General features: G+C 43.1%; 1 protein-coding gene across 1 annotated transcript; it reads left to right on the top strand.

Moving 5' to 3' along the window:
• Positions 1-5,893: 5,893 nt before the first annotated feature.
• Positions 5,894-23,593, top strand: GPR156 (G protein-coupled receptor 156). Its single transcript, XM_066612660.1, has 11 exons — positions 5,894-5,908; positions 6,830-6,988; positions 7,764-7,826; positions 11,158-11,294; positions 12,412-12,547; positions 14,440-14,550; positions 16,313-16,438; positions 17,369-17,464; positions 18,901-19,137; positions 20,410-20,571; positions 22,322-23,593. The coding sequence occupies exons 1-11, from the start codon at positions 5,894-5,896 to the stop codon at positions 23,591-23,593; spliced, it is 2,514 nt and encodes an 837-aa protein (XP_066468757.1).
• Positions 23,594-25,388: the final 1,795 nt, after the last annotated feature.

Here is a 25,388-nt window from a genome sequence, read left to right on the forward strand (position 1 = left end):
TTTTTTAAAGGGCAAATGTACTGAACATATGGTTTGCCCCTTAGAACTAGTGCTTGCTGCAGGAGTCTCATTGGCTGCAGGTAAAAAGTTTTCTTTAAATGCCTCGTGCCTGGCCTAGGAGAGGTATATTGATTATCCCAGTGGCATAATAAGCTGAGTGGTTAAGAGATTGAGCTGTAAATCTGGATGTCCCTATTTGAATCTCACTGTTGCCATGGCCTGAGACAAGCCAGTTTTGACTAGATGGCCTGAGACAAGCCAGTCTTAGCTTCCCACCTGAAACAGGAGGTTAATGTTGCTTACCTTATAGGGTTGTTGTAAGAACTACATTGAAATGATACATGTGATGTGCTTTGCATGCTTTGAAATATTCTTCATTTTATATAATATATTCCACTGTGAGGTTTTTGGCCAGTGAGTTATAGAGCTACAAAAGGCAGGTTCAAAAGCTCTGCTGTGTTGAGTGTGATGTCTTCTTTACAGATCAAAGAACCAGGAGACTGTGCATGTATTCCTATATTTAAGACTGTGAGCAGGCTTCTCGCCAATGCAGAAGAAATTCCAATATTTCTTGAGTGTATGGGAAAGGAGCCCCGAATTAACAGTTTTAGTGAATTACTTTAAGTAATTACTGAAAATGACTGAAACAGAGACATTTACTAGCTTCAGTAATGTCTCCCATGTGTGGAGTTGAGCGAGTAGGAAGATGAGCTGAACATCTGCTTGTATTGAGCAGAATTTACAGTTGTAAATATTTCAGTAGATTGGCCATCTCAGAATCAGAAGAGAACAGATCAGATATCCAATTAATAAAGTGACTAATGGGTGCAATGGTCTGTTTGACATCTGTAAACTGTGATATGCATTGAGTCTTACAATCAAAAATAGTCAGCCTCTTGGTGCCACAGGTGCTCATGAGGGACATTTAAAACAATTACTGAAAATATTTCTGAATAGTTGTTTAATATAAAAAGTCATGATTATTATGAGGAAGATGATGCAGAGAAGAGCATGATGACACTTGTGAGTAGTAAAGCTGTGGGGAATATGGAGGAGAGGTGTCAAATGCAAGACAAGAAGGCAATTGTATTGGCCTTTTAAGTTCTTGACTGGAACATATTCTCAACAGAAGCATTTTTTTAAACACCTTGTTAAATATAGTTTGCAATAGAGCCTAATGAAGAATGCTGTGAACCTTGAAAGTTAGCAAACAATGTTGAGGTTTTGCATGGTCCTTCCTAGTGGTAATATTTTATCGTTGTCTTTTGGCAATGACAACCTGCCAATCTGTAACATTCTGTTCTTGGGCAATGTGCTTTGATTGCAGGGCTAGCCCATCCATGAAATGGGTGATGCAGCTTGCAACAGAGGTGAGGGGCTGGAAAGTGTCAGATCCTGCAGTCCATTCACCAGAATCTGGAAAGTGCCCGATTCTGCAGTGTATTGTTGCCTCCCTCTAACCTGCTTATATCAGCCTGAGGAGTCTAAAATCCCTCTCTGATTCGCAGGGAGGAAGCTGAGAATTTGATGACTCTCAGAAGGAGAGTCTGAGGGAGCCAAGTCAGAACACACCTGAGAATTATTGGGCTTGATCTAGGGTCAGTGATGTTGCTGGTCCATCCAACAGGATGTTGAACATCCCTATCTGCACTCTGATCTGGTCAGGTAGGTTTGGATGCCCAGTAGGCTGGCACACCCAATCCCAGCAGTTAGAGCAGTTAACTCTAAATCCTTAGAGTTAGTGTTCTTGGTAGACCAAGTGATGAAGACAAGTAATCCACAAAACATTTGCTTACTGTTCCATGTGGTCTTTCTGCTGAAGTGCTGATTTCAAAGTGTCTCAGTGAAACCTCTTTTCTTAGCTCAGGCCTTCTGCTAAGGCTTTACTTTTAGTGAAAAACTGTACATGGTTAGAAGGAGGTATCAAGGGCAGTTCAATCAGCGCAGCTTGGTTTTCTGTGCATTGGTTACATCAAAGTGGAATCACTGAAACACTTGGAGCTGCCCTTGAAAGCCATTCGAACATTTCAGTTAGTGCAGAATGTGTTTGCACATTAATTGACCAATTAGGCCAGGTGTCCTACTGACTGACACTGATTGTGTCTGATCTTTTGGAAGTTTGTTTGGTGGCCACACACCACACTTTTCCTCTAGTGGCATCAAATATGAAGGACTTTCTGCCACAGGAGTCCCACCAGATTAACCCCCTCACTGCCAGTGTTTTGCAAGCAGTTGTAAACCTACCTCATCCACTTCGCTCTTTTGGTTTTTCTTGTGGTATTCTTTTTCTCTCTCATGTATTTTGTTCTTGAGCTCTTCTGGTTTGTTGGTTCCTTTATGCTGACCAAGTTTGGCCTCTTTGGGTCTTGCTATTAATTGAACTGGCTCTTGTAATTGAGTGGGATTTGGATTTTGTTGCCTCTGGTGCTTTCCCAGTGTCATGTTTATTATTGTTAGTCACCCTGAGTCTGGTGACTGGATGTAATAACCACAAAAGAGAACAAGGCACCCCAAAATGTACGGCATCCCCCCAAAATGTAGGACAAGACAAAATAAAAGGTCAAAACACTTGAATATTGATTTCATGTGGTTAACTTAAACACTGTATTACTACACTTGATCTTAGCTAAAAGGCTGAGAAGCTACTATAAAACTATATTATATATCAGTGGTTCTCACACATTTAGCACCAGGACCCACTTTTTAGAATGAGAATCTGTCAGGACCCACCCATGACTGGAAGTGACATCATCAAGCAGAAAATTTTTAACAAGGGGTAGGCTGCAATCCTACCCACACAAAGTCCCATTTGTTAAAAGAATATACATCATAGCTTGTTAAAAGTACAGGTCTGTAACATTTCCCCAGATGTGGTTACATACGATGGTAGCATCAAGTCTAATATGTTAAAAATAATATATTGAAATGAATGGGGACCCACCTGAAATTGGCTTGTAACCCACCTAGTAGGTCCCAGCCCACAGTTTGAGAAATACTATTTGTATATAAGGAATTACAAGAAGGCTCTGCGCTGCCTGCTGGGGCACACTCACAGGGAAGACATTTCAGTTATTTTTCCAGGACAGGAGGCTAAAAAAGAGTACATCGGGTCACCCTGCCTTGAGTGCCTCTTTTTTTAGGAGGGGAAAGGAGATTTTTAAGGTTTTAAGTGGAGAAATCTGTAGCAACAAAGCCTGCCTAGAGTAACACAGGCTAATGGTGACATCAGCTTTAGGGTGTGGTAGAAGAAGTTGTTTGGGTGCAGGGCAAAACAAATGGCGCAGCTTCCTTCCTGGGGGGGTCTGTCCTGAACCACCCCCAGCCTCCCTCCTCCCTGGAGAGTCTCCCTGAAAAGCGCGTCCCCCTCCCCTCCTTCATTCATTCATTCATTCCAAGCCCTTCCTGCTGGGGGCTGCAGCTCGCCTCCTCTCCAAAGGCACAGATGCCCGTCCCACGAGCCCGCTGCTCGATGACTCGCCTGCGCTGAACTGCCCGCTCGTTGCTGTGAGATTTGGGGAAGAGAGGACGGATCGGACCAGTGCCGAGGGGGGGTCTTAGAAAGGATCCGGCTGGGTGGACTGGGGGAGCGCAGCAGGAGTCCCTCCGCTTGGCACGATGCAGGTAGGGAGAGGAGCTGAACTTCGCTTGCCTTGCCTGGTTGAGGGAGGGGTGGGGAAGCACACCCAGGACCCCCCACCTGTTTCCTGGGCGAAAGAAAGAGGCGCGAGACACTCCTATCCACACTAACCTGAGAGTAGAATCATATCACAGAGTTGGAAGGGGTCTAACAGGTCATCTAGTCCAACCCCCTACCTTAAGCAGGCAGGAGCCTTATTGGCACTTACTTCTGAGTAGGCATGCATAGGAATGTGCTCTTCCACCTCCCCATGGGTCTTCTATTGATGAACAGCCCAATCCTATCCACATTTTCTTGGGAGAAAGCCCTATTGACTCTAATGGGACTTACTTCTGAGTAGATGTGCCAAGGATTGGGCTGGAAGACAGTAATGGTATCTCCAATACCCTGCACGGCTTTTCCTTGTGAGCCCTTCTCTCCCCACTGAAAATTGAGGCTCCACTAATAATCAATGAGATTATAATCACTCCAACAGGCTGCCTGACCCCCTCATAATTATTCCACCCACCCCAATGGGCATGTGTACCCTTGATGGCACATGTGTGTGTGTGTGTGTGTGGGGTGTCCACTTGCTAGTGCCAGAGAGTCCTGCTCACTCAGATCGTGCATGAGGAGCACCAGGAGAACTACCTTCCCCCCTTTGAGTCCAGTACTGCCACTAGGGCAGTGTTTCTCAACCAGTGGTACTTGTACCACCAGTGTACTTGTACCACTGGTGGTACTCAAAGTGGTGTCTGGTGGTACTCACAGGACCTCTGCCACCTGGCAGCGAGACCAGCAATGCAATGCAACATGCAGTAGGAGGCTTGGCTTGGCAGGCAGAGCTTCAGTGTGTCCTTTTCATTAGCTCAAAAAAGACCTCCCATCTGTCCTGAGTCTTTTACTGGTTTTTGTTGCATTTGTCTGGCCTTCCAATCCAGAAGTAACTGGTGATGACATCATTGCTAGTTACTTGTGGTGGTACTTCCAATAGGCAGTAGCATAGCTAGAGGGGGTGCAAAGCACTAAGTTTTACAAGGCGTCTCCCCACAGTGTGGAAGGGCCCCCCTGTTTGTTCCCACTGCCTGCAATGGCTCTAAAGGGGAGGAGGAAGGGCCCCTTGCATGCTTCAGTGAGGCTCCCTGCAGAATTTAGTGCTTCCCACCCCCTCTAGCTATGCCACTGCCAATAGGTGGGCCATGTAAAGTGGTACAGCAGGGGACAAATGTTGAGAAACGCTGCTCTACAGGAAGCAATGGTGATGAAGACAGTTATGCTGGATGTGGAGGTACCTCAGCCACCCCACCTGCTTCTCTGACCTCCAGCTTCCAGTGGTCACAGACTCACAGAGAAGATGGGCTCCCAGCATTCTCTCAGCAGGCCACTAGAGAAAGCAGTGGAGGCAGCAGCATTGGGGTTGGAGGAGGGAGATCAGCTGCTCCGCCCCTGTGAGCCTCACTGACCTTCCTCCTCTGGGTTCAGCAGGGTTGGCTCCACCATTTCCTCTAGCAGCCACTAGAGCAGTGATTTTCAATCTTTTTCGTCTCATGGCACACTGACAAGGTACTAAAATTGTCAAGGCACACCATCAGATTTTGGACAGTTGACAAGGCATACCTTGCTGTTGGTGTTGCTCATATCCCCAATGGTCCTATTAATAAATGACCCTCCACCAAACTCCCGTGGCACACCTGGGGACCATTCGTGGCATACCAGTTTGCCACGGCACAGTGGTTGAAAATGGCTGCACTAGAGGGTGGCCCTGGATTTGGAAGAGGGAGGTAAATTGTCTCCATCTTCCTCTTGTGAGCTAGTACACAAGAACAGGATGACCTCAGACTCCATGCAGGTGGCAGGTTAAGGGAGGAGGTGATGGAAGTGGGGGGACAGGGGGCACAGATACCCCCACCAACTTCTCACCTCTCCCAAGTCACTGCCTGAGGCGAAGTTTTCAGCTTGCCTTGTGGACGGGCTGGCCCTGTCAATAGAACAAATTAGTTGCACCTATCGCACTTAAATAAGTAACTGTGGATCAGGGCAAGAGCTCAATGTATGTGTTTATTACATTTAACCCTTCCGAGTTGCTCAGGGATTGCATAGTTCTCTCTATCCCTTTTATTCTTTCATTAACCCTGTGAGGTTGGCTAGGCAGAATGATAATGACTTTTCCAGGTCAGGAGCTTGAACCCAGGTCTCCCCAGGTTCTGCCTGCTACAGCACATGGGTGATCTGGATTTCTTGGGTCTACCCCTTTTGTCCACATTACAGGCAGCCTGAATGGATTCCCACGAAGTAGATGACCTGTACTTTCTTTACTTACTTTGCAAGGTATTGTAAGGAAAAATGTAAAAGTAGAGACCACCATACTTGCTGCCTTGACCATGAAAGAGAGGATGGTTATGACCCTCCATTTATGATCCTGTTATATTTGTATACAAGCTTATGAAAAGTTTTGTTAGAGCTGTATCTATACCCGTTTCAAAATTATATACTGTAATTGCTGAGCTGTAAACACAACCTTAAATTCGGTTTCTTGTTTCTTTTTAACTGTGACATCCTGTTCCATCAAGACTATATATCTTGAATGGGAATTAGCTGAATGTAAAAGTGCCTCAGTCACTTTTGTCTCAACTGCTTTTGTAGACCCTACTACACTGTCACTGAAATGACAGCGGTGGCAATACTGAGCATGGATTATTCTTCTGATCTCTGAATAGTGGTAACGCTGGAAGAGATTTTCAGCAGCCTCCAGTTGCTTTGCAGTCCAAAAAGAAGTTGATGAGAACTTCTGAAACAAAGCCTGAAATGCAGGTTGAAAGAACCAGATCTTTAGTCTCCACAAACAGCTGACGAGGAGGACATTAAAACCAGGATTAAAACCACAGTTCCTGATTTTGCATGAGCTACAGATCCAAAGTTTAAATAGGTCAGAATTTGGATGAGCATGAGCTGGGGAGGGAATATGCAGCTCAGGAGGGCTAGAATCACATGCACATAGTGGGAAACCAGGTTTTCCGTTATTTCTAAACCAGCCCCTGAGAGTGATTGTTAAATAAGTGCTTCTGTAACCATTTTGCTTATGATCTCTCCCTCTGGCCCCCTTGCAGGAGAAAGGCATGTGCTTCAAGTAACTCTGGTTGACACTGGATACACCTGAACTCTAGCCTCTTGGGACAACTTGCCCTCTGCAGCAGCGTAACTGGCACCGCCTAGACAATGTGGTTGAATGAAGGCTTAGGATGTGATGTGGAGGCAGGATTCAATTACTCCAAGCTGTGTGACAACAGCTCTGGTTGCAAGAGCCAAGAACAGCGGCCCAAGACCCTGCGGGATTTCTACTATGATTGTTATAACTGTACTATAACAATTGTGGTAAATATAAGGAAGGCGTTTTAATTTTGAATACAGTGTTCTTCATGTACACGTGCTGCTTGCCATAATGATGGCTCCATTGGAATGTTCTAGTTGTAATATTAGGGTGGTGCTTCCATCACTACCTCTTGAACGGCAAATAAGGAAAGAATGTAATCCATGTGGGTTGTGATCTCTGAAGCTACAGCTAAGGGGTTCCTAAGGGGTTCCTCTGAACTTGGATATGTAGCAATTCCCCCCTCCCGCTCCACATCATGTAGCTGAGAAAGTGGTTGGTGCACTACACAAGTTGTCACATGAGAAAAATGTGGTATCTTGGGCTGGAGTGTTGGATAGGATCAGAGAAACCAGGGTTTATATCTCCCCTCAGTCACGGAGCTCAGTGACTGATGATGGACTAGTCATCAGCCTCACATACTTCACATGGAGGCTGTAAGGATAACATAGCTCTTTTAAGGAATGGCAGAATGAAAATTAAATTATAATGCAATAGTAGTACCAATATAAATATTGAATTATTGGTCCAACAATGATGCAGAGTATTGTGTAAATGTATTAAAATGTGTCTAAGAGCAAGATTAGAGAATAGCAAGACTGAAATGAGATAAGGGAAGGTGTGTCTGTGAAATGTCTGAGAATGCAGCTATTCACATTCTACAGGCAGAATTTTCTTTCTTTCTTTCTTTCTTTCTTTCTTTCTTTCTTTCTTTCTTTCTTTCTTTCTTTCTTTCTTTCTTTCTTTCTTTCTTTCTTTCTTTCTTTCTTTTTCTAAAAGTGTCAGCATCCTGCCCTTTTCTCATCAGCGTTTATGATCCTCTCCAAGAATCCACCTTGTCAGGTTGGACCACATGCAATCATGCAAACATCTCTAGCCATTTTGCTAATATTCAAGGATGAAACAGGCTGAAAGGGAACCAAGGGTGCAATCCTAACCCCTTATGTCAGTCCAACTCTGACATGAGGGCAATGCAGCTCTGAGGTAAGGGAACAAACATTTCCTTACTTTGAGGAGGACTCCGTGAGTGACACCCAACTGCAGGATGCAGCACTCCCATTGACACTGCTATGCCAGTGCTGGAAAGCACTGACATAAGGGGTTAGGATTGTGCCCCAAGAGAACTAGCAGTGGGAAGCAGCTTGTGTGGTTCAAGTTGGACCAGAGGCAAATAGCTTTATCCACAAATGGAGTGTAAAGTTGTCTTCCAATAAGAAATGATAACCTATTGCCTTGAAGAATGCCTCTATTGGGTGTCACTCTGAAAATGCTGTGGTAGTGGAGAGACTCCATTGTCTCATCGCTATCATGGCATAATATGTCAAAAAGATTTTATGTCTCGTTTTGTCCACTTTAGTGAAGACATGCTAAAAGTACTGTGTTTTTTTTTACATCTGTCTTCCTAGTTCCAGATACTGGAGCTGTTTGTATCAGTACCTAACTCTGAAAATCAGAAGTTGCTATGTAAAAGTGTTTTAGAACACTTTTGTAGAAGTGTTTGAGTGTTTCTCAACCTGTGGGTACTCATACCACTGGTGGTACTTGAGGTGGTGTCTGGTGGTACTTGCAGGACCCCTAGACCCCCACCATTGGGCAGTGAGACTAGCAATGCAATGCAACAAGCAGCAGTAAGAGGCTAGTCTTGGCAGGCAAAGCTCCAGCATGCTCTTTTTAAATGCTCGAGAAAGCCCTCCAGTTTGCCCTGAGCCTCTTATCAGTGTTTTTCGTGTTGCATCTGACCTCCCAATCCGGAAATAACAGGTGATGACATAATCTTCAGTTACTTCCAGTGGTACATCCAAAAAGTGGGCCGTGCTAAGTTGTACAGTGGGGGGGGGGGAAACGTTGAGAAATGCTGTTTTACAATATTCTCTCTGTTGATGCTGAGTTCAAACATTAACGGTTCAGTCCTAAAGAATGTGTAAACACTTCCCCCCCACCCTGATGCAAATCTAGAGTTATCCAGACTTTGTTACACATGGTTGTAGTACAGTATGTAGCTTGCCTCCCACAATACAGTTAAGACACTGTAGGACACCAAAATGATACTGTCACTTTTCAAAAATTTTGTACAGTTACATTTTAATTAAAGGATTATTGTTGCTGATGAACAAGGTGGGGCCCCCTTATTTTCTTTTAGTTCCATGGAATTTTCATTTCCCCTCATATTTGTGCTGCCACATCTATATCTATTGGGGAGGGGGAATGTTCAACTGAAAACCATGAACTGTGCTGGACTTGTGAACAAAGTTGGTCAGTCATACTTGACATTCTGCTGCTGTCCATCGGCAAATGAGCACACTACATACCGCACAAATAGAATTTGGTAAGAATACACTTTGAGCCCTAATGTTTTATTTTTAGGAGGATTTTATTCCATATTCTAAATCAGGGGTGTCAAACTCGTTTCATACAGAGGGCTGAATAGCATTCAAGATGCCTGCTAAGGGCCGGAAGTGATGTCATTAAACAGGTCTTTCTTAACCAAAAATAAGCACTTTTCTCACTTAGGAACTCATTAGCTGCAAATGACAGAAGTGAAAATATGCAAATCTTGATCATATTTCAAGATATGGGAGAGCCCAATTTTCGTGTGGGCTGCCCTTTCAGCAGTAACTCCTTAGCACTGCTCAGCAGCTGAGAACCTGAGGACTGGATAAAAAGCTTCCGCAGGCCACATCCGGCCCCCAGGTCTTATGTTTGACAGCCCTGTTCTAAATGGTCTTGTATAGCATTCAGAACCAGAAAGCAAAGCAAGTTCATGAGCCCTGCGTATTTTCAGTCTGGGTTCAAAACATGAGTTGAGTTGTGTGAGTCATTGCTATAAATGCAGGCTGTGATGTTGCTGTTCCCAGCGCAGTCTAGGAAGCTTGGCTATTCATGTTCAAATGTTGCACCTTTGCTGGCAACAAATGTCTCATGCTGTTGGTTCACCATGAACCTATGTCAAGCCTGAATTGAAAACAGGCAGACTTTCCACATGTGCAAGGATTGTGTGAAGCAAATAGCTTCAGAACTGAAAAGTCAAATTCACTTCCCTGTCATTTAATTGTTCCCAGTGCAGCTAAGAAGAATGCATTCAAACAGAACAACTTAAGGCAGGATCCTCATCATATAAAATGCGGTCTTTCTTCTTTAACAGGCTTTTGGTGTTAAGGAAGGGGCATGAAGGAATTTACAGTATTTTTTTAACTGTTGGCATTGCTGCTTTCACTAAGTTGGCTGATGAGCTCTCAAACTGTGCTGCTTCTTGTGGGGTATGCTTTTGTTAGACAAGAATTCTCCAAAGGGTTCTCAGGGCCAGCCATCCAGCGAGACTGCCTGATCAAGCAACAAAAGTTTGGAGTGGCATTTCATGCAGCCTCTGTTAATCTGTTGCCTGATGGACTCATTGTATCCCAGCCATCCCATGCCCCCAAACTTAACCTCCAATGACAGCAAAAGCCACTGTGCCTCCCGATGACTGCTCCTGCCTCTTGGCTTGCTCCCAGCTGCGCCTTCTGCTGGAAAAGCAGAGGGTGGAATTGGGGATTGGAAGAAGTGGTCACTCTGACCAGTTATGCCTCCACTCCCCCCTTGTTCTGGTCTCATTCCCACCCTCCGTCTCTTCTGTACCTTGACTGGGTACCTGGGAGCAGGGGTGGAAGAGCCACTATCAGGGAATACTGGAGCCAAGTAATGAGGATAACTGCAATAGCAGCCTCTAGAAAAAATTAGAATGGGGCAGGAAAGAGAAAGGAGAAATGAAAATGGGGGGCTAGCAAGGCTGCTGAGAGCTGGCATTGGACCTGGAGCAAGATGCCTTATTGGGCCCCCTGCCTAAATTTCCCTGCAATTTAGTCCCTGCAACAAGTGCAATTTCCCTGTAGTTTGTTTTGTCATAGCCAGGGCCCCATGGAAGCCTAGGCCCTGGGGATTTTGCCCCCCTGCCCCCTTTCCTCAGGCCTGTGAGCTAGGAAGGAAACGTAGCAAGGATTGCGTAGGGATGGTCAATGTTCTCACTGAGGGGAGGAACCAACTGGAGTTTGGGATGTTGGGGCACTCTGTACACCAAAAGGAAAAGATGGAAATGTTGGTGTGTGGGCTGCACCTTGCTTCTCTAACCGCAGGTGTCACAGGGGTAAAGGCCAGAGTTGGGTGTTCTTATTGCTTGTCATCTTTTATCATTCCTCAGCCGTCATCTGAGACCAGTTGTAAAAGCACCCCCTCCTCTTCAGCTGCCCTCTTGAGAATTGTCTGGGTCTTTCTTACTGGGGGAGTCCTGCTCAGTTTCTTCTTTCTCATCTTCACAATTCACTTCAGAAAGAATAGGTAAGGCCAGGTGCATATCGTGGAGATGTCTTTTCCTCTTTGTTAATAACTGGGCAAACTATAAACAAGTGTATAGAAGAGAGAATTTCAGCAGGTGCAACTTGTCATCCCATAGATGACAAGCTGCACCTGCTGAAATTATCTCTCCTACACAATTTTAAAGGTCCAGGATCCCTAAAGTTGAAAGTTTGAGCACCCCTGCTGTTGAGCAATCAAAGATGTTTTTTTTTCTCTGTAATTTGAAAAAAAAAATGCTATGATATGAAAAGAGCAAAACAGAATATAGGCATGCCCCCTTAACCACAGTGGATACGTTCCCCCCCTTCCCATGGATACTGGAACAGTGGATAAAAGTGAACCCCACACTTCGTATGGCACCAAGCACTCCTGTCTCTTCTGCAGCCTATTCTGGAATGCTAGAAGAGAAACACAGGAAGTAGTTGTCCGGAACATTAGAGGAGGGAGACAGCCAGAATGCTAACAGGAAGCAAGAAGCTTCCTCCTTCCTACTAGCATTCTCTTAGTCTCCCTCCTCTAGCATTCTGGATGGCTGCTTCTCACATTCCTCTTCTAGCATTCTATAACAGGGTGCGCAGGAGTGCTTGGCACCACAGTAAAGGAAATAGATAAGTAATGAGTGGGGGGGGGGAGAGGGAGAACCAGAGATATGTGAATCTTCGGGTACAGGGAAGGGATTATGCCTGTATTAAAACATTGAACAAGAGTATGTCATGAATGGACATTAGTTTAGATGAGCTTTAAAAGGGGATTACCGTAGATAAATTCACAGAGGTGAAGTCTGTTAATGGCTACTAGTTATGATGACTGGATGGTCAATCCAGATTCAGAGGTAGTGTGCCTTGGAGTTGAAATACCAATACCACAGTGGGAGATGGTAATTTGCCTACATTTCCTGCTTGTGGGTTTTGTAGTCGTACTTTTTGGTTGGCTCCGATGAGAAATGGCCAAATGAAGACTTTGGGTTTGGTCCAGAAAGTATCTTATGTTCTTAAAATTTTATGGCATGAGTTGGATGGGTGAGGACTTGATCTGTTGGCCTAACTCATTTTTTAATCACTCATGCATCATGTTGTTTTAACTCTTTTGTATTCTGTAGGATTGTGAAGATGTCCAGTCCCAACCTGAATGTAGTGACTCTTCTGGGCAGTGGCTTGACTTACAGTAGTGCTTATCTCTTTGGACTTGAAAGACAGACTCCATTAACCAGACAATCCATGGAGATGCTTGTTCAGGTGCATAAAAGCAATTTGGGAGAAGAAAATATGGCATTTAACGCGCATTGCATTTGTGGGGGCACATTTATATTGCAAGTTAGCTGGAATCTAGAGAAACACATGAAGAGGTGCAGCCGGGTTCCCCCCCCCCAGTTTTACTTTGTGAAGTGACCCCACCAGAGCCCTGAAAGTCTGTTTTAAAGAGGGAACCTGCCTCTGCTTTGTAAATGGCAGGTAGAGAGCCACTGACTGCACTTTTAGAGGAAGCATGCAGAGGCAGTTGAGCAATTTGTCTGCTGGGTAGATTGACAGATTGCAGAGGACTCCATGGAGAGCTGTTCGATCTCCTTTGTCTGACCTGTTGTAAAAGGGGGGGGGGGGGAGAAGTGGCAGACACTGAAAATGAGAACATCCTGTACTGATCAGCTCTTGGTCATTTCATCAGTTATTTTGCTGTTCTGTTTACCATATCATAAGGCAAAAGGGGCACAGGGTAGCAAAACACCTGCGAGTTGCAAGACGCTGGTTTCAGCTATGCAGCATTTCTGTTGCTACTTCTCAACCCCCTGGACAAGTTCATCAATGGCAACTGATTTACAGCTCCCTGGACAATTACTATATACTACCTTTAAACAGAATCAGTAATCGGGGTTTTTTCTGTCATTCTGTCCTGTCCTCTCGGGCTGCAAGTAGACATGATGCAGGAAAACCATGATTAGAATCTCCTTGAAAACATTTAATAGCAGAAAGGGACACATATCTTTTCTCCATGGGGCAAATAGGCATGTGTGTCAGTCAGGAAAATTGAGCATGGGAAAGATTAAAGCCCTGAAAGACCAAAGGACATTCTTGATTCCAGATCTTTCACATTATTAATATTAGTGATGAAAGACAGACATAGATCTATAATGAATCTTTACGTCTGACTTCCAAAGAGAGTATTTACAAATTATTGTTTATGTGGTAGACACTTCCTGGTTATCTGGAATGCCTTCAGATTTATGTTAGTTTTTCTATGAGTGCCATATCTCTATATTTGGTGAGTCTGCAGTCCCTAGTTATTATTAGAAGGTGGTTCTGCAACATATTAAAGGTGTTGTAAATTATAATTTTTTAAAATCCTATTGTGGTTTTGTTAGGCTGTGGGCAAGGATATGTAAGAAATAATAAGACTACTGTTAGCAACATGTCGATGTCTGCTTGTATTCTGTTAGCACAGAATCGGAGAACGTCTCTTCCATGCAGTTGCCATTCATAAAGATATGAAAACAATGTGATACAGTTTGCTGATGCATAAGCATATCTGTTATAAACAATTTTGGTAATAACAACAATAATAATAATAATAATACAGGTATTTCTATACCGCCTTTCTTGGTTGTCAGATTTCTCCTCAGACTTTATTCAAGGCGGTTTACATAGGCAGGCTGTTCTAAATCCCCGTAGGAATTTTTACAATTGAAGAAAGGTTCTATCTTTCAAGAACCACAACATTTCAGATGGATCTTTCTGATCTGGTATCACAGTTCCTGTGATATTCTGGCCTCCAGTTTCCTCCCACGCAAGCTGACAGGATTCACACAGACAACAAAGAGTTTTGCAAATCACTGGACTCTAAATGATATTGGAATATTATGATGCCTAGATAAAATATGACACAAAATGTATTATTGGCGAACCAACTTCTTGATGACACTTCTATTTCTCTTTATGCTCTTTTTGTTAAATTTATATTTTAAAGCTTAAAAAAAGATTCCTCACATCATGATTCTTAGCCTTAGGCTGCAATCCTAACCGCACTTTCCTGAGAGTAAGCCCCATTGAACAAAATAGGACTTACTTCTGAGTAGACCCGGTTAGGATTGTGCCCTTAGTCTCTCTGTCTCTCTCCTCCCCCTTGCTCCTCCCAGGTGAGAATCTGCTTGCTATGTATTGGGATGACCCTGGTTTTTGGTCCCATCCTGGGAAAAAGTTGGCGGCTGTATAAAGTGTTCACTCAGCAGGTTCCAGACAAGAGAGTGGTGAGTTCCCATAGTGTACATGCAGCTCTTTGCAGTTAAGTGGATATAAGACTGTGCTTAAGAAAAATGTCTTAGACTAGGGTTTCCAAACTGAGTTGCGATGCCCTGAAGTGCCATGAAGCACTCCTTGGGGAACTGTGGGCCATCAGCCGGCTGGCAGCAAGACTGTGTGGCATACTGGAAATGGCCAGTAAGAGGGTCTGCTTGGTGGGCAGAGCTCCTGCACACAGCCTCTTACAAACTATTTTCAATGTCCCGTGAGGATTCAGAACTCTGAAGTAACTGGTGATGACACCATCACCAGTCACTTCTGGAAGCCACGAGTTGCTGAAGATTGCGGGAAGCACCAGTCATAGGGACAAATTAGACATGGTGAGGGCAGCCACATTTGTTTGTCCCATTCATGTATTGTCAGGGGAGGTACCAGAAAGTAGGCAGGCTGAGGAGGGTAGTGCCTAATGGTTAGTGCTCACACATGTCTTCCTGCTCTTCAATTTGTCTTTTTACTTGGTCAGCATCTGAATGGGGGAGGGGAAGCTGGTAGTTCTGTCTGGAGCCACTATCCCAGACTACAGAGAGTGGGCAGAGGAGGACCATATGGGAAAAATCTCCCTCCCCAGGAGAGCACAGAAAGCCACGGTGATTTGTATTTGAAATAAAAACCACAGTAGTGCTTGCAAGCTATCAGACATGTTGAGCCCCTGCATTATCTGTGAACATGAACCAGGCAGACAGTAAAATCATAGCTAGATTATTAAAAACCCAAAAGAAAAGGAATTAAAGTGGGAAGGGGGGATAGCAAAATGTACAAACAGGATCATGAAAAATACCTGAACTCTGTTGGATAGACACAAAGAAACTTGATCAAACACGTACAATAACCAGTAATGTTCAGCAAAGCACGCAAATCCTTAATTCTTACTGAAACTGAAACCGGTGAACAGGCAGACTGGCTTGGAGTGAAAAAAGAGCAAACAAAACAAAATTAATCCTAAACTCATCTACTTAGAAATACAGGCCCTATTGCTTGCTACTGACATTGTCCCCGGAATCCCGGAGAGTAAGTGGTTGTGCCTTCTGCAAACCAACATTTGATATCACTTTCTCTGCACCATTTGGTAAATCTCAATTATGTCTCCCCATAATTGTCTTTTTTTCAAAGCTAAAAAGCTCCAACCACTGTAGCATTACCTCCTACAAAGGTCTTCCAGCCCACTGATCACTCTGGTTATTCTATCCTACAATATCCTTCTTGAGGGATGGTGGCCATTTCTGTTTCACTCTTACTTAACTCCCCTCAGGCACTTTGTCCCCAATGATTCTCAGATTTATGCTCTTTAGCTTGCATAAGTCTGAGGAAAGGCAAAGGGTGGGTCTGGGCTGGGGACGAGGGGATAGGATCCAGCATGCATGACTGCTGCCAAGATCCTCCCCCTTCCCCCCAACTGCCCTAACCTGACCTATTCCCCACCCTGAACTGTTCCAGCCCTCCCCCAAATTCACTTCTGCAGCTGATTTACCAGTGGCTGTGCAGGTTTTACTGGCTGACATTGCCTGTGCTTAGCCTCTGCGGCTTTGCACTAGTGGCAGTAGCCTGCAAAACAGCAAAGTGTGGATTGCAAGATCCACTAGCATAAGGATTGGGCCCTTAATGCTTGCCTGTTGGAGTGAGGTTTGAGGAAAATGTTTTCTGGTGTGCATTTAAGATGGGCTGCTATCTTGCCACATCATGAAGTGAGCATGTTGAGTGTTTGTATTGCAGATAATCAAAGACTTCCAGCTGTTGGTGATGGTGGCAATGTTAGTTCTGGCTGACGTTATCCTGCTCTTGATATGGATCTTTACAGACCCAATCCAATGTCTTCAAAGCTTTAATACAACTCTGAAGGTAAGATGAGGAAGGGGAGGTGTAGACTGGAGCAGTGGTTCTCACTCCTTTAGCACTGGGACCCACTTTTTGGAATGAGAATTTATCAGGACCCACCAAAAGTGATGTCATGACCGGAAGTGACATCATCAAGCAGAAAAAATTTTAAGAATCCGAGGCTGCAATCCTACCTGCACTCACCCAGGAGTAAGTCCCATTGACTATCATTGTTAAAAGCATCTTCATAGTAGCCTGTTAAAAGTACAGATCTGTGACTTTTCCCCAAATGCAGTCACATACCTTGGCAGCATCAAGTCTAATATAATAAAAATAAAATATTGAATTGAACGGGGACCCACCTAAAATTGGCTCACTACCCACCTAGTGGGTCCCAACCCACAGTTTGAGAAACACTGGACTGGAGGACTGGACTTTAAATACTAAGCATGAAACATACAGTAATACTTTGCACTTTCATCTGGTTAGGGAACAGAGGATGGACGAAAGTAAAAAATGGATGACTATCAAAGCATAGTCTTATTTGGCTTGCAAATTTATTTTGGCTGGTGAAAAATGTAAATAAGAAACTATATAACACATGCGAATGCATGCAAAATTTAAATAAAAATAAAATTAAAAATAAACATAAGAACATCAATGAATGTTTTGGAAGATGAGATGAAAGAGAAAAGCATGTGGATGAAATTTGAAATGTAGTTATAATTGAAAAAGGCTGAAAGAGCAAAGTGAAAAATGTCAAGTGGATGAAAGTCAAGGTATTGCTGTATTTATTTGCATCTTTGAGGGAAATTTTAATAAAGTTTTATTAATGTCAGCTTGGATTTCAGACATATGTCTTGGGGTAGGGAACTGGAAATAAAGCATGATTGAAAAGTGAGCATTGAGTAGTGGAGGGCAGAAACCTTTGTATGTGTTTTGATTCTCTGCTAGGTAACCGAGACAGGCCTGACTTGTACAGTGAACAGAGGGTACTTCTGCACATCTCTGTATTCTGATCTTTGGCTTATTCTCTTTCTGGGATTTAAGGTATGTAATGCAATGCATTCCCACATTTCATGGATCAGGAATGATCACAGGACCATCCTCTTTCTCATGTGGTGACTGACAGAATGGTGCTTGTTTAGCCTAGGGATGCTCTTCAGTCCACTTTTTGTACATGGATACAGATACCTGATTTATCCACACTTTCATATATGCACCTCTTGCCAGTTGGCATTGTGACTCCCTCCCTTAATCACCACTTTACACAACTAAACTCAAGATGTATAGAAATTCATTCACTCACTGTCTGGGTGAGAGTAGCTAGAACACACATAACAGTCTGTTCTGGACTCCTAGAAAACCCAGAAGATATGAGTGGATACCAAATCATTGATCCTATAGCAGTGCTTTCCATACTTTTTAGCGCTAGGACCCCCTTTTAAAAATGACAATCTAGAGTGATCCACTAGAAAAAAAAGAGATCCAGAAAGAAATATTTTATTTATCAATAATAACTGGTCCTGGGCTCCTGAGGCTGCTAGAGACCATACTTTTAGTATGTGTGTGTAGACATACTAGACTCTTCTTTGAAATGAATTCAAGGACGGTTCCCCAAAAATTTTACAGTCATTCCAAGGTACCCAGAAGGCTGAACAAGATGCGCAATGGGGACTTCCAGGCCTGATAAAGGCTGAAGCTCGGTTCATGTGCAATCTGTGGTACACCAATTACTAGATAAAATTTGAAACTGTGACATTTTAAGTTGGGGATATGAAGATTATTTATACAAATAACTATTTTCTCCTTCAAATTAGGCAAGGATGCTTGCAAGGTTTTTTTTTTTTTAAATGTTACAAAAACTGTTTGCAATCCACCAAAAATTGGCTTGTGACCCACTGATGGGTCCTGACCCACAGTTTGGGAAACACTGTCCTACGGGATCAGTGGGATCCTTCTCGGGTTCCAGGGCTCCCCTGTCAAATTAGGATACAACACAAACATGTAAACTCCTTCTAAAGAGTTTGCTGTTTGTGGCCCCCTTCAAATGTGCCTGGGCTCCCCAGGAAGGCCATATGGCTCTTGTTGAGAATAGCTGCTCTAGCAGGCATGGCAGCAGTTACCAGCATCATCTTCTGCTATCTGTCTGACAGGAAGGGGCAGAACCACTGCAATGCAGCAACCCCAATTTCCAAGTGAAGGTTATCATGGTTAATGATATCGAATGCTGTGGAAATGCCCATCCCCTCCTTGAAATTCTCCAAGGATTAATATAGATGATTAGTTGCTGTTGTGCTATTGTATCAGGTGAATGCTTTTTAGATCAAATGAGCATAAAAGCTGCAACACTAAATATGTATTTGAATCTGGCATTCTAGACAAGGAGATCTGATGACCAGGTGAAGCGAGTTTGCACACCTTAAGCACAGTAAAACTCCTTCTCTTAAATTAACCCTTTTATGTTCCTGTGCTTTTGGTCCCAGGGCATCCTGTTGCTGCACGGGGCCTACCTTGCTGGTCTGACAGATGGTGTCAGCAGTCCGCCGGTCAATCAATCCCTGAGCCTCATTGTTGGGATAAGCTTGATTTTTCTTTCTTCTGGAACTATGTTGGTGGTGAATCGCTTTTTCCACTTGTGGCACAACCTGGTCTTTGGATTTGCCTCTGGAGGAATCTTTGTCTGTACGGCCACAATAACCTGTTTGATTTTTATTCCACAGGTATGAAATCAAGTATGAAAGTTGATTTAATGAGAAGTAGAAAGATTGCTGGTGACAAGTGAAGAAAGGGGCAAGAGGCTGGTATCTGGGAGCCCCTCTTGGTATCATTAGAATACCCATTTGCATTACACATGCTTTTCCATATTGGCAACAAAAACATTCACCTAAAGAGTGAGAGATTCAAATACTATTTTAGCTCAATGTATGAAGATGCTTTACTTTAGTTGCATGAGGCAGACTTATAGGGCAGCCTCAAGGGGCTCCTCTTGCTTCTTGCTTTTCTTCTATCCTTTTCCCTCCATCTGTTTCTCTTTAATATAACTGATTTTAGGTCTATAATTTATATACTTTTAAAAAATTGATTAATAACATAATACAATAATGAAATCATATATATCAATACTATAAGTGCAAAACAGTAACATATAGTTTTTTAAAAGAAGAAAAAAACCAAGAAAAAAAGAAGAGAAAAAAAAATATAATCAGTAAAGATAGGCATAGATATACAGAAACTCTCTATAAACAAAAATAAACATGCTCTATATTTTCAAAAAAGGCTTCCAAATATCCAAAAATGTATCTCCATGAAATCTTATTCTATGAACAACTGATTTGAATGTAGAAAGAATTAAAAGATCCTCTGTCCATTGAGAAATAATGGAAGGACTCTTATCTTCCCATGTTTTCAGACGTTTAGCAATGGTAAGGGCAAAGAGAATCAATTTTTGTTGGTCATTAGAAAGCTTACATACAATAGGTATGTAATTCAATAAAACAGGCTTATCCACAAACAATAATGGTTGCCCCAAAATCCGATTAATGCAATTAAAGACCTCCATCCAGAAGCACTGAATAACTACACAAGGCCAATGCATATTCTAAAGTGTTGCTTCAGATTCACTGCAACGGCAACAGTTAGCTTCTTATTAATAAGCCAGTAGTCCCTTATTAAAAAGATGTTTTGGAATCCAACAAACTGTAAAGAGGATTTTTTGCTGGATCAATTGATATTTTGGTTATATTTCTAATGCTATTTTCCATTGATCATATAAAGTGGGATGCTCCATTTCTTGATTCCACACTTCTTGAAGACAAGAAAGAGCATATTTATTCTGTGATACTAAATATTTATATAAAAATATTGTAGATTTCCTTTTCTTAGTGGAATTCAATAAGCTTATCTAGGACTAAGGGTATCTGAAAAGCCAACATTGGAGCTGGACTGAACTTTTTGCCACTAGGTCTATAATAGTATATGTTAATGTTTAGCAGGTAAGACAATGGAAGGCTTTTGAAAAAGAGAAAGATGACATCAGCAACATGGCCAAATATTTTACCAGCTCCAGCAAGAACTTTCACTCTACAATGTACACCGATGAGGAGATCTACCAGCTGTTGGGGGAAAAGAATTCCATGATGCAACTGCTTGCAGAGGTGAAAGATATTAATGTAGTTGTAGAAAGAACTGTTCCCCCTCAATGTTGTTTCTCAATGCTCATGCAACTGTTTCTGTCTGAGTCTCCAACAGAACATACCATATTCTTGCCTCTCCCTCACTTCTATTGAGTTGGGGGGGGGAGTTCCATGGGACAGCTTTTTGCAAGGTCAGTTGTTTTGGGAGGAGATAATACTGATACTGGTCTTGTAATATGTGCTTTTTTCCATATACAGTATTGGATTATGGGGGTAGCAAGCAGACAAAGCTGGTCAGTTTTCCCCAAAGCAAGAGAGCATATCTTTGTAGTTCCCCAAGGCTCTTTTCTTTTGGTTAGATCCAAACATCAGATTTGTGTCTCTGTTGCTTACACGTAAATAGCACGGCTATTAGAGTCTTTCTTTAGCATCTTCAGTTAGCAAACGTATAGTCTTTGAAAAATACATCACAAGAACAAAATGCCAGTGATAGGACCACTGTGTCCTGGACAACTGTATCCCAATCAAATGCACCCTGGTATTGTAGGTTTGCATCTGTTCTTTTTGCACCCTGGACATTTTGTGTCCCAATATATGTATATTTATATTAGATTTTCTTTTCTTTTTTTAATGCAAAGGTAGAGTAAGGGTTAGGGCTGGGATAAGAGGCGTAGGATATGTGACATGGAATTTGTTGCCCAGTTATAGTTTGTTGTCCAGTTATAGAGGGATGCAAATGATTGGGACACAAAAAAAATCCAGAAGTGAATGTCTAGGGATGCCAATGCCTGGGACACATTGGTCCAGGATGCAGATATCCTGTTTATGAGCTTCGCAGAGATATTGGCTGATTATTCTTGGAAATGGAATGCTGGGTTAAATGGACATTTAAGTCCCATTTTCATAATTAAACATACATAGAGGGGAGATTTATGAGTGTTCACTAGAGTTCAACTGAACATATAAGGAGCGAGGGTTGTACTACCATTCTCATGCTTCTTCCTCCACTCTCACCCTGTATATATCAAGAAAATTGAACTCTAGTCTGATCTAGAGTACCACACCTTGTCAAAAGGCCTCCTTGTCACTATAGTGCAGTACCTTCTCCTGCACCTCCCTGCCTCGTGGGCACTTGGAGCAGTTGTGAGCTGCTCTGAGTTGCTAACCACTTTTTCCCCATGAAAAAGTGGTCATCCACTCAGAAGGCACACAACCGTTCTGACTGCCTGTGACCTGGAAGTAATTGGCGGTGTCGTCATTATATCACTGCTATTATTTCTGGTCAGGCACGTCCGGGGGGGGGGTGACATTAAGAGTCACAGCCCTGAGTGCCAGAGGGACCAGCTAGGCCATTGGGTGGAAAGTGCTGTTATTTATCCTCCTCTGTCTAAAAAGCACCGTCTAAAATACACTGCAAGTAAAAAAAAAAACTAGCATGTCAGGGAGACAGTCCTGATCCTGTTGTGGCTGTGCCAGTTTTCTACTTGCACAAAGTTTTGGTATTTTTTTTCAGCCTACGGAACATTAAAAAGTGTGATTCCCCTCTATGATTCATTCTGCAGCTTCAGAATTCTTCCACATCATTCTGAGGCACATGTGAAACAGAACTAATTTCTGCCTTTTCCATTCAATCTGACTTTGGCTTCAATCCTAACCACGCTTTCCTGAGAGGAAGCCCCATTGAACAAAATAGGACTTACTTCTCAGTAGACCTGGTTAGGATTGTGCCCACAGTCTTGCCAAATATTTGCCTTACTTTATTTCAACACAGAAAGAAACAGCAATTGCAAGCCTTCAAGAGCAAATGAACAATGCTAAGGAGAAACTGATGAGGCTTGTAGAGGAAGATGACAACTACAATGCTGCTGATTCCCCAGTTCCTTATTCCTCCAACTTATTGCAGCACCATGCTGTAGCTAGTTGCACTTCAGTGGTAACATCAAGAGCTCTTTCTTCACCTGGCCAAGAACTAAAGTCAGGGCTAAAGCTTTCAGACGCATGGTACAGTCCAGGAACCTTTAGCAAAAAAGAGGGCATTGATTATCTAGACTTTAGAAGTCAACAGAACACACCATCAGAAATCACTGCTAGGTGCAGACTACTGAATGAATCCGAGAATACTTACAATGTTTCAAATTCACATGCCAAAGATCAGTGGCTCTCCCAATACGCCACCACATGTAATATGGGCACCCAGCAGCAACAGAGTCCCTCCACTCTGAATGGGGAAACACAGCAACCAGAGTTTTCACCTGTGACCCAAAAGCAGTTCCCAGGGATCAGCGTTGCGACCAATGAAAAACTTCAAGAAATCTTGCAAGAGTTAAGCTTGAATCACACTACCCTTTCTCCAATTTCTTCCTGGGGGTTTGCGCAAAGTCCCAAGGATGACAAGCACATGGAATGGCAGCCGCAGGACATTCAGGCAAGCGCTTTTACTAAGCTCAGTCCCTCTAAGACAAGACAGGAGAAGAAAATCCCCATCCACATGCCTGGTTTAGTGGCTCCTAACACTTGGTGTATGAACGAAAGAACCACCAGACTGCAGAGAAGCTGCAGAGGATTAACAGAAGGTCCTTGGACTGAAGCAAACCACACCCAAGATGGAAGCTCTTTGTATCAGCCACCTGACTTGTCCTCATTGGAACTTAAGAAAATGCATCAATACAAGGCTGAAAACTTGCCTGAACATTCAAGGAATGAAAGGCATGGCTGGTTGTTAGACAAGCACCACATGGAGGATTTTGTGTCCACAATGTATCCTGGCAGCCCCAGAAACCTCCACCTTCAGTGGAAGGATTTTCTGGGACATACTGAACTAGAATTCCTTCCTTCTCAGCAGCTTTATTCTGATTCTGACTCTGCCAGCAGCTTCTCTGGGGGGGTGACCTGTTGTCATCATAGCCTGTCTTCCTCTAGTGACAGCTGCAGCACTGACACAGATCCTGAACACGGTATGGACCTGGACTACTGTGCAACATTTTATGGAAAGCCTCGGCCAATTGTTAACTTCATTGAAGATTTGAACCCTATCTATGTGTAAATGTCTGGGAAGATCAGGAGTATAACATGCGACAGTTTTTTCCCTGCCAGAACTGTGATGGGAAGTTTTCCTTCTCAAATAAGTCATTCCCCAATTCACCCATTCTACCCATTAAAAAACTCCAAAAATCTGCACCTGGAAGAACATAGCTGCACTGCCCTGATGAACGGGTCACTGTTGATGAACAAGGATCCCTGATTGGCAGAAAGAAGGCTCAGCCCAAATTATGTATGCACTGGTTGGCATTTGAGCAATCTATTAAAAAAAAAGAAAACAACAAATAGCGCCAATGATACACCAAATGCCTAGACAAGGTTATACTTATTTATTTTATATTAAAGTTGCAACTTTATTTTTAAGGGGCATAAATTTGTGAGGAAGTTGTTAGTCCTATGAATTGTCATTTGGATAAATGCTTCATGTTTCCCTTGCTCCCAGCTATTGTCTTGCTGCTCCTCTTTTACTTTTAACTGGGATTTTCTCTTGGAAAAAAAAAAGAACATCCAGTAGATTGTAACCATGGGGCAGTTGAAGCTTTTCAACTACCAGGGTGATATTAGTCCTATCAACCTTGTCAAGCCACTCCTGCCACCAAAAAAAAAAAAGTGTGGGTATATTTTTTGTTAGTTTTAAATAACTATAAGATTTTCCTCCAAGTCCAGAAACTGCCCACTGATGGTAGATGGAAGAAATGTTCAATGTTTGTACTTGAGGATATGCCTGCAGTGTCATTTACAAGAATATAGATGATGGTTACTCTATCCTTGAACTGAAGACAAGATGAAGCAAAAGATGTGTCCTCTTGGGTACAGCAGCCACTTGAGAGCCTTCCAAAATACAGCACAAGTCAAGGAGCACTCCTCAACCATTAACATCTACCCAGATACCATTAAAAACCTATATAGAGAATGATACAACGTGATAGTGAAAGCAATATCTAGTGTATCAACCGGCAGGAGTGCTTTGACACATCACTTTTTGTCTTCCCATACTTATCTTTAATGTGCCTGTATGTTCTATTTCTTTAATAAATATTATTTGCCTTTTACTGCCATTGGAGAATGCTTGAATTCATAAGAACAGCCCCGCTGGATCAGGCCATAGGCACATCTAGTCCAGCTTCCTGTATCTCACAGTGGCCCACCAAATGCCTCAGGGAGCACACAAGACAACAAGAGATCTGCATCCTGGTGCCCTCCCTTGCATCTGGCATTCTGATGTAGCCCATTTCTAAAATCAGGAGATTGAACAAACCCATTATGGCTTATAACCTGTAATGGATTTTTCCTCCAGAAACTTGTCCAATCCCCTTTTAAAGGCATCTAGGCCAGATGCCATCACCACATGCTGTGGCAAGGAGTTCCACAGACCAACTTTTTGGCATCCTTCAGTCTCTGAAGACTATGGTATCACGCTCTGAATAGTTTTTCTGGAATAGAGTGTCCTCGCCAGTGCGTGAAGCCAGGGTAAAGTAGATATGGAGGATAGACTGTTACCCATGCAGCAAATCCCCCCTCTCCACATCGCTGAAATGGTCCAATGGAAAGGCAGAAGCCAATATGGCTGGTTCCAGCAGCGTCGCAGGAGTTGCCAGAATGTGACTGTGTTCAGTCATGAACTGCCTCAGGGACTCTGGCTCTGGATTTTGCCTCGAGGTTGACTCCTGAAGCCTTTTCCATAACTGGATGTAGCCACAAGGCAGTGGAGGTTTGGGATCAGAGTTTTCCTTCTCTCAGATGAGCTTCCTTCCCAGGCTGACGAGTCCCATCTAGCCGGTGGCTGCTTAGTTGCCTCT

This window comes from Tiliqua scincoides, chromosome 2 (genome assembly GCF_035046505.1).
Source record: "Tiliqua scincoides isolate rTilSci1 chromosome 2, rTilSci1.hap2, whole genome shotgun sequence".
Lineage (NCBI taxonomy): Eukaryota > Metazoa > Chordata > Lepidosauria > Squamata > Scincidae > Tiliqua > Tiliqua scincoides.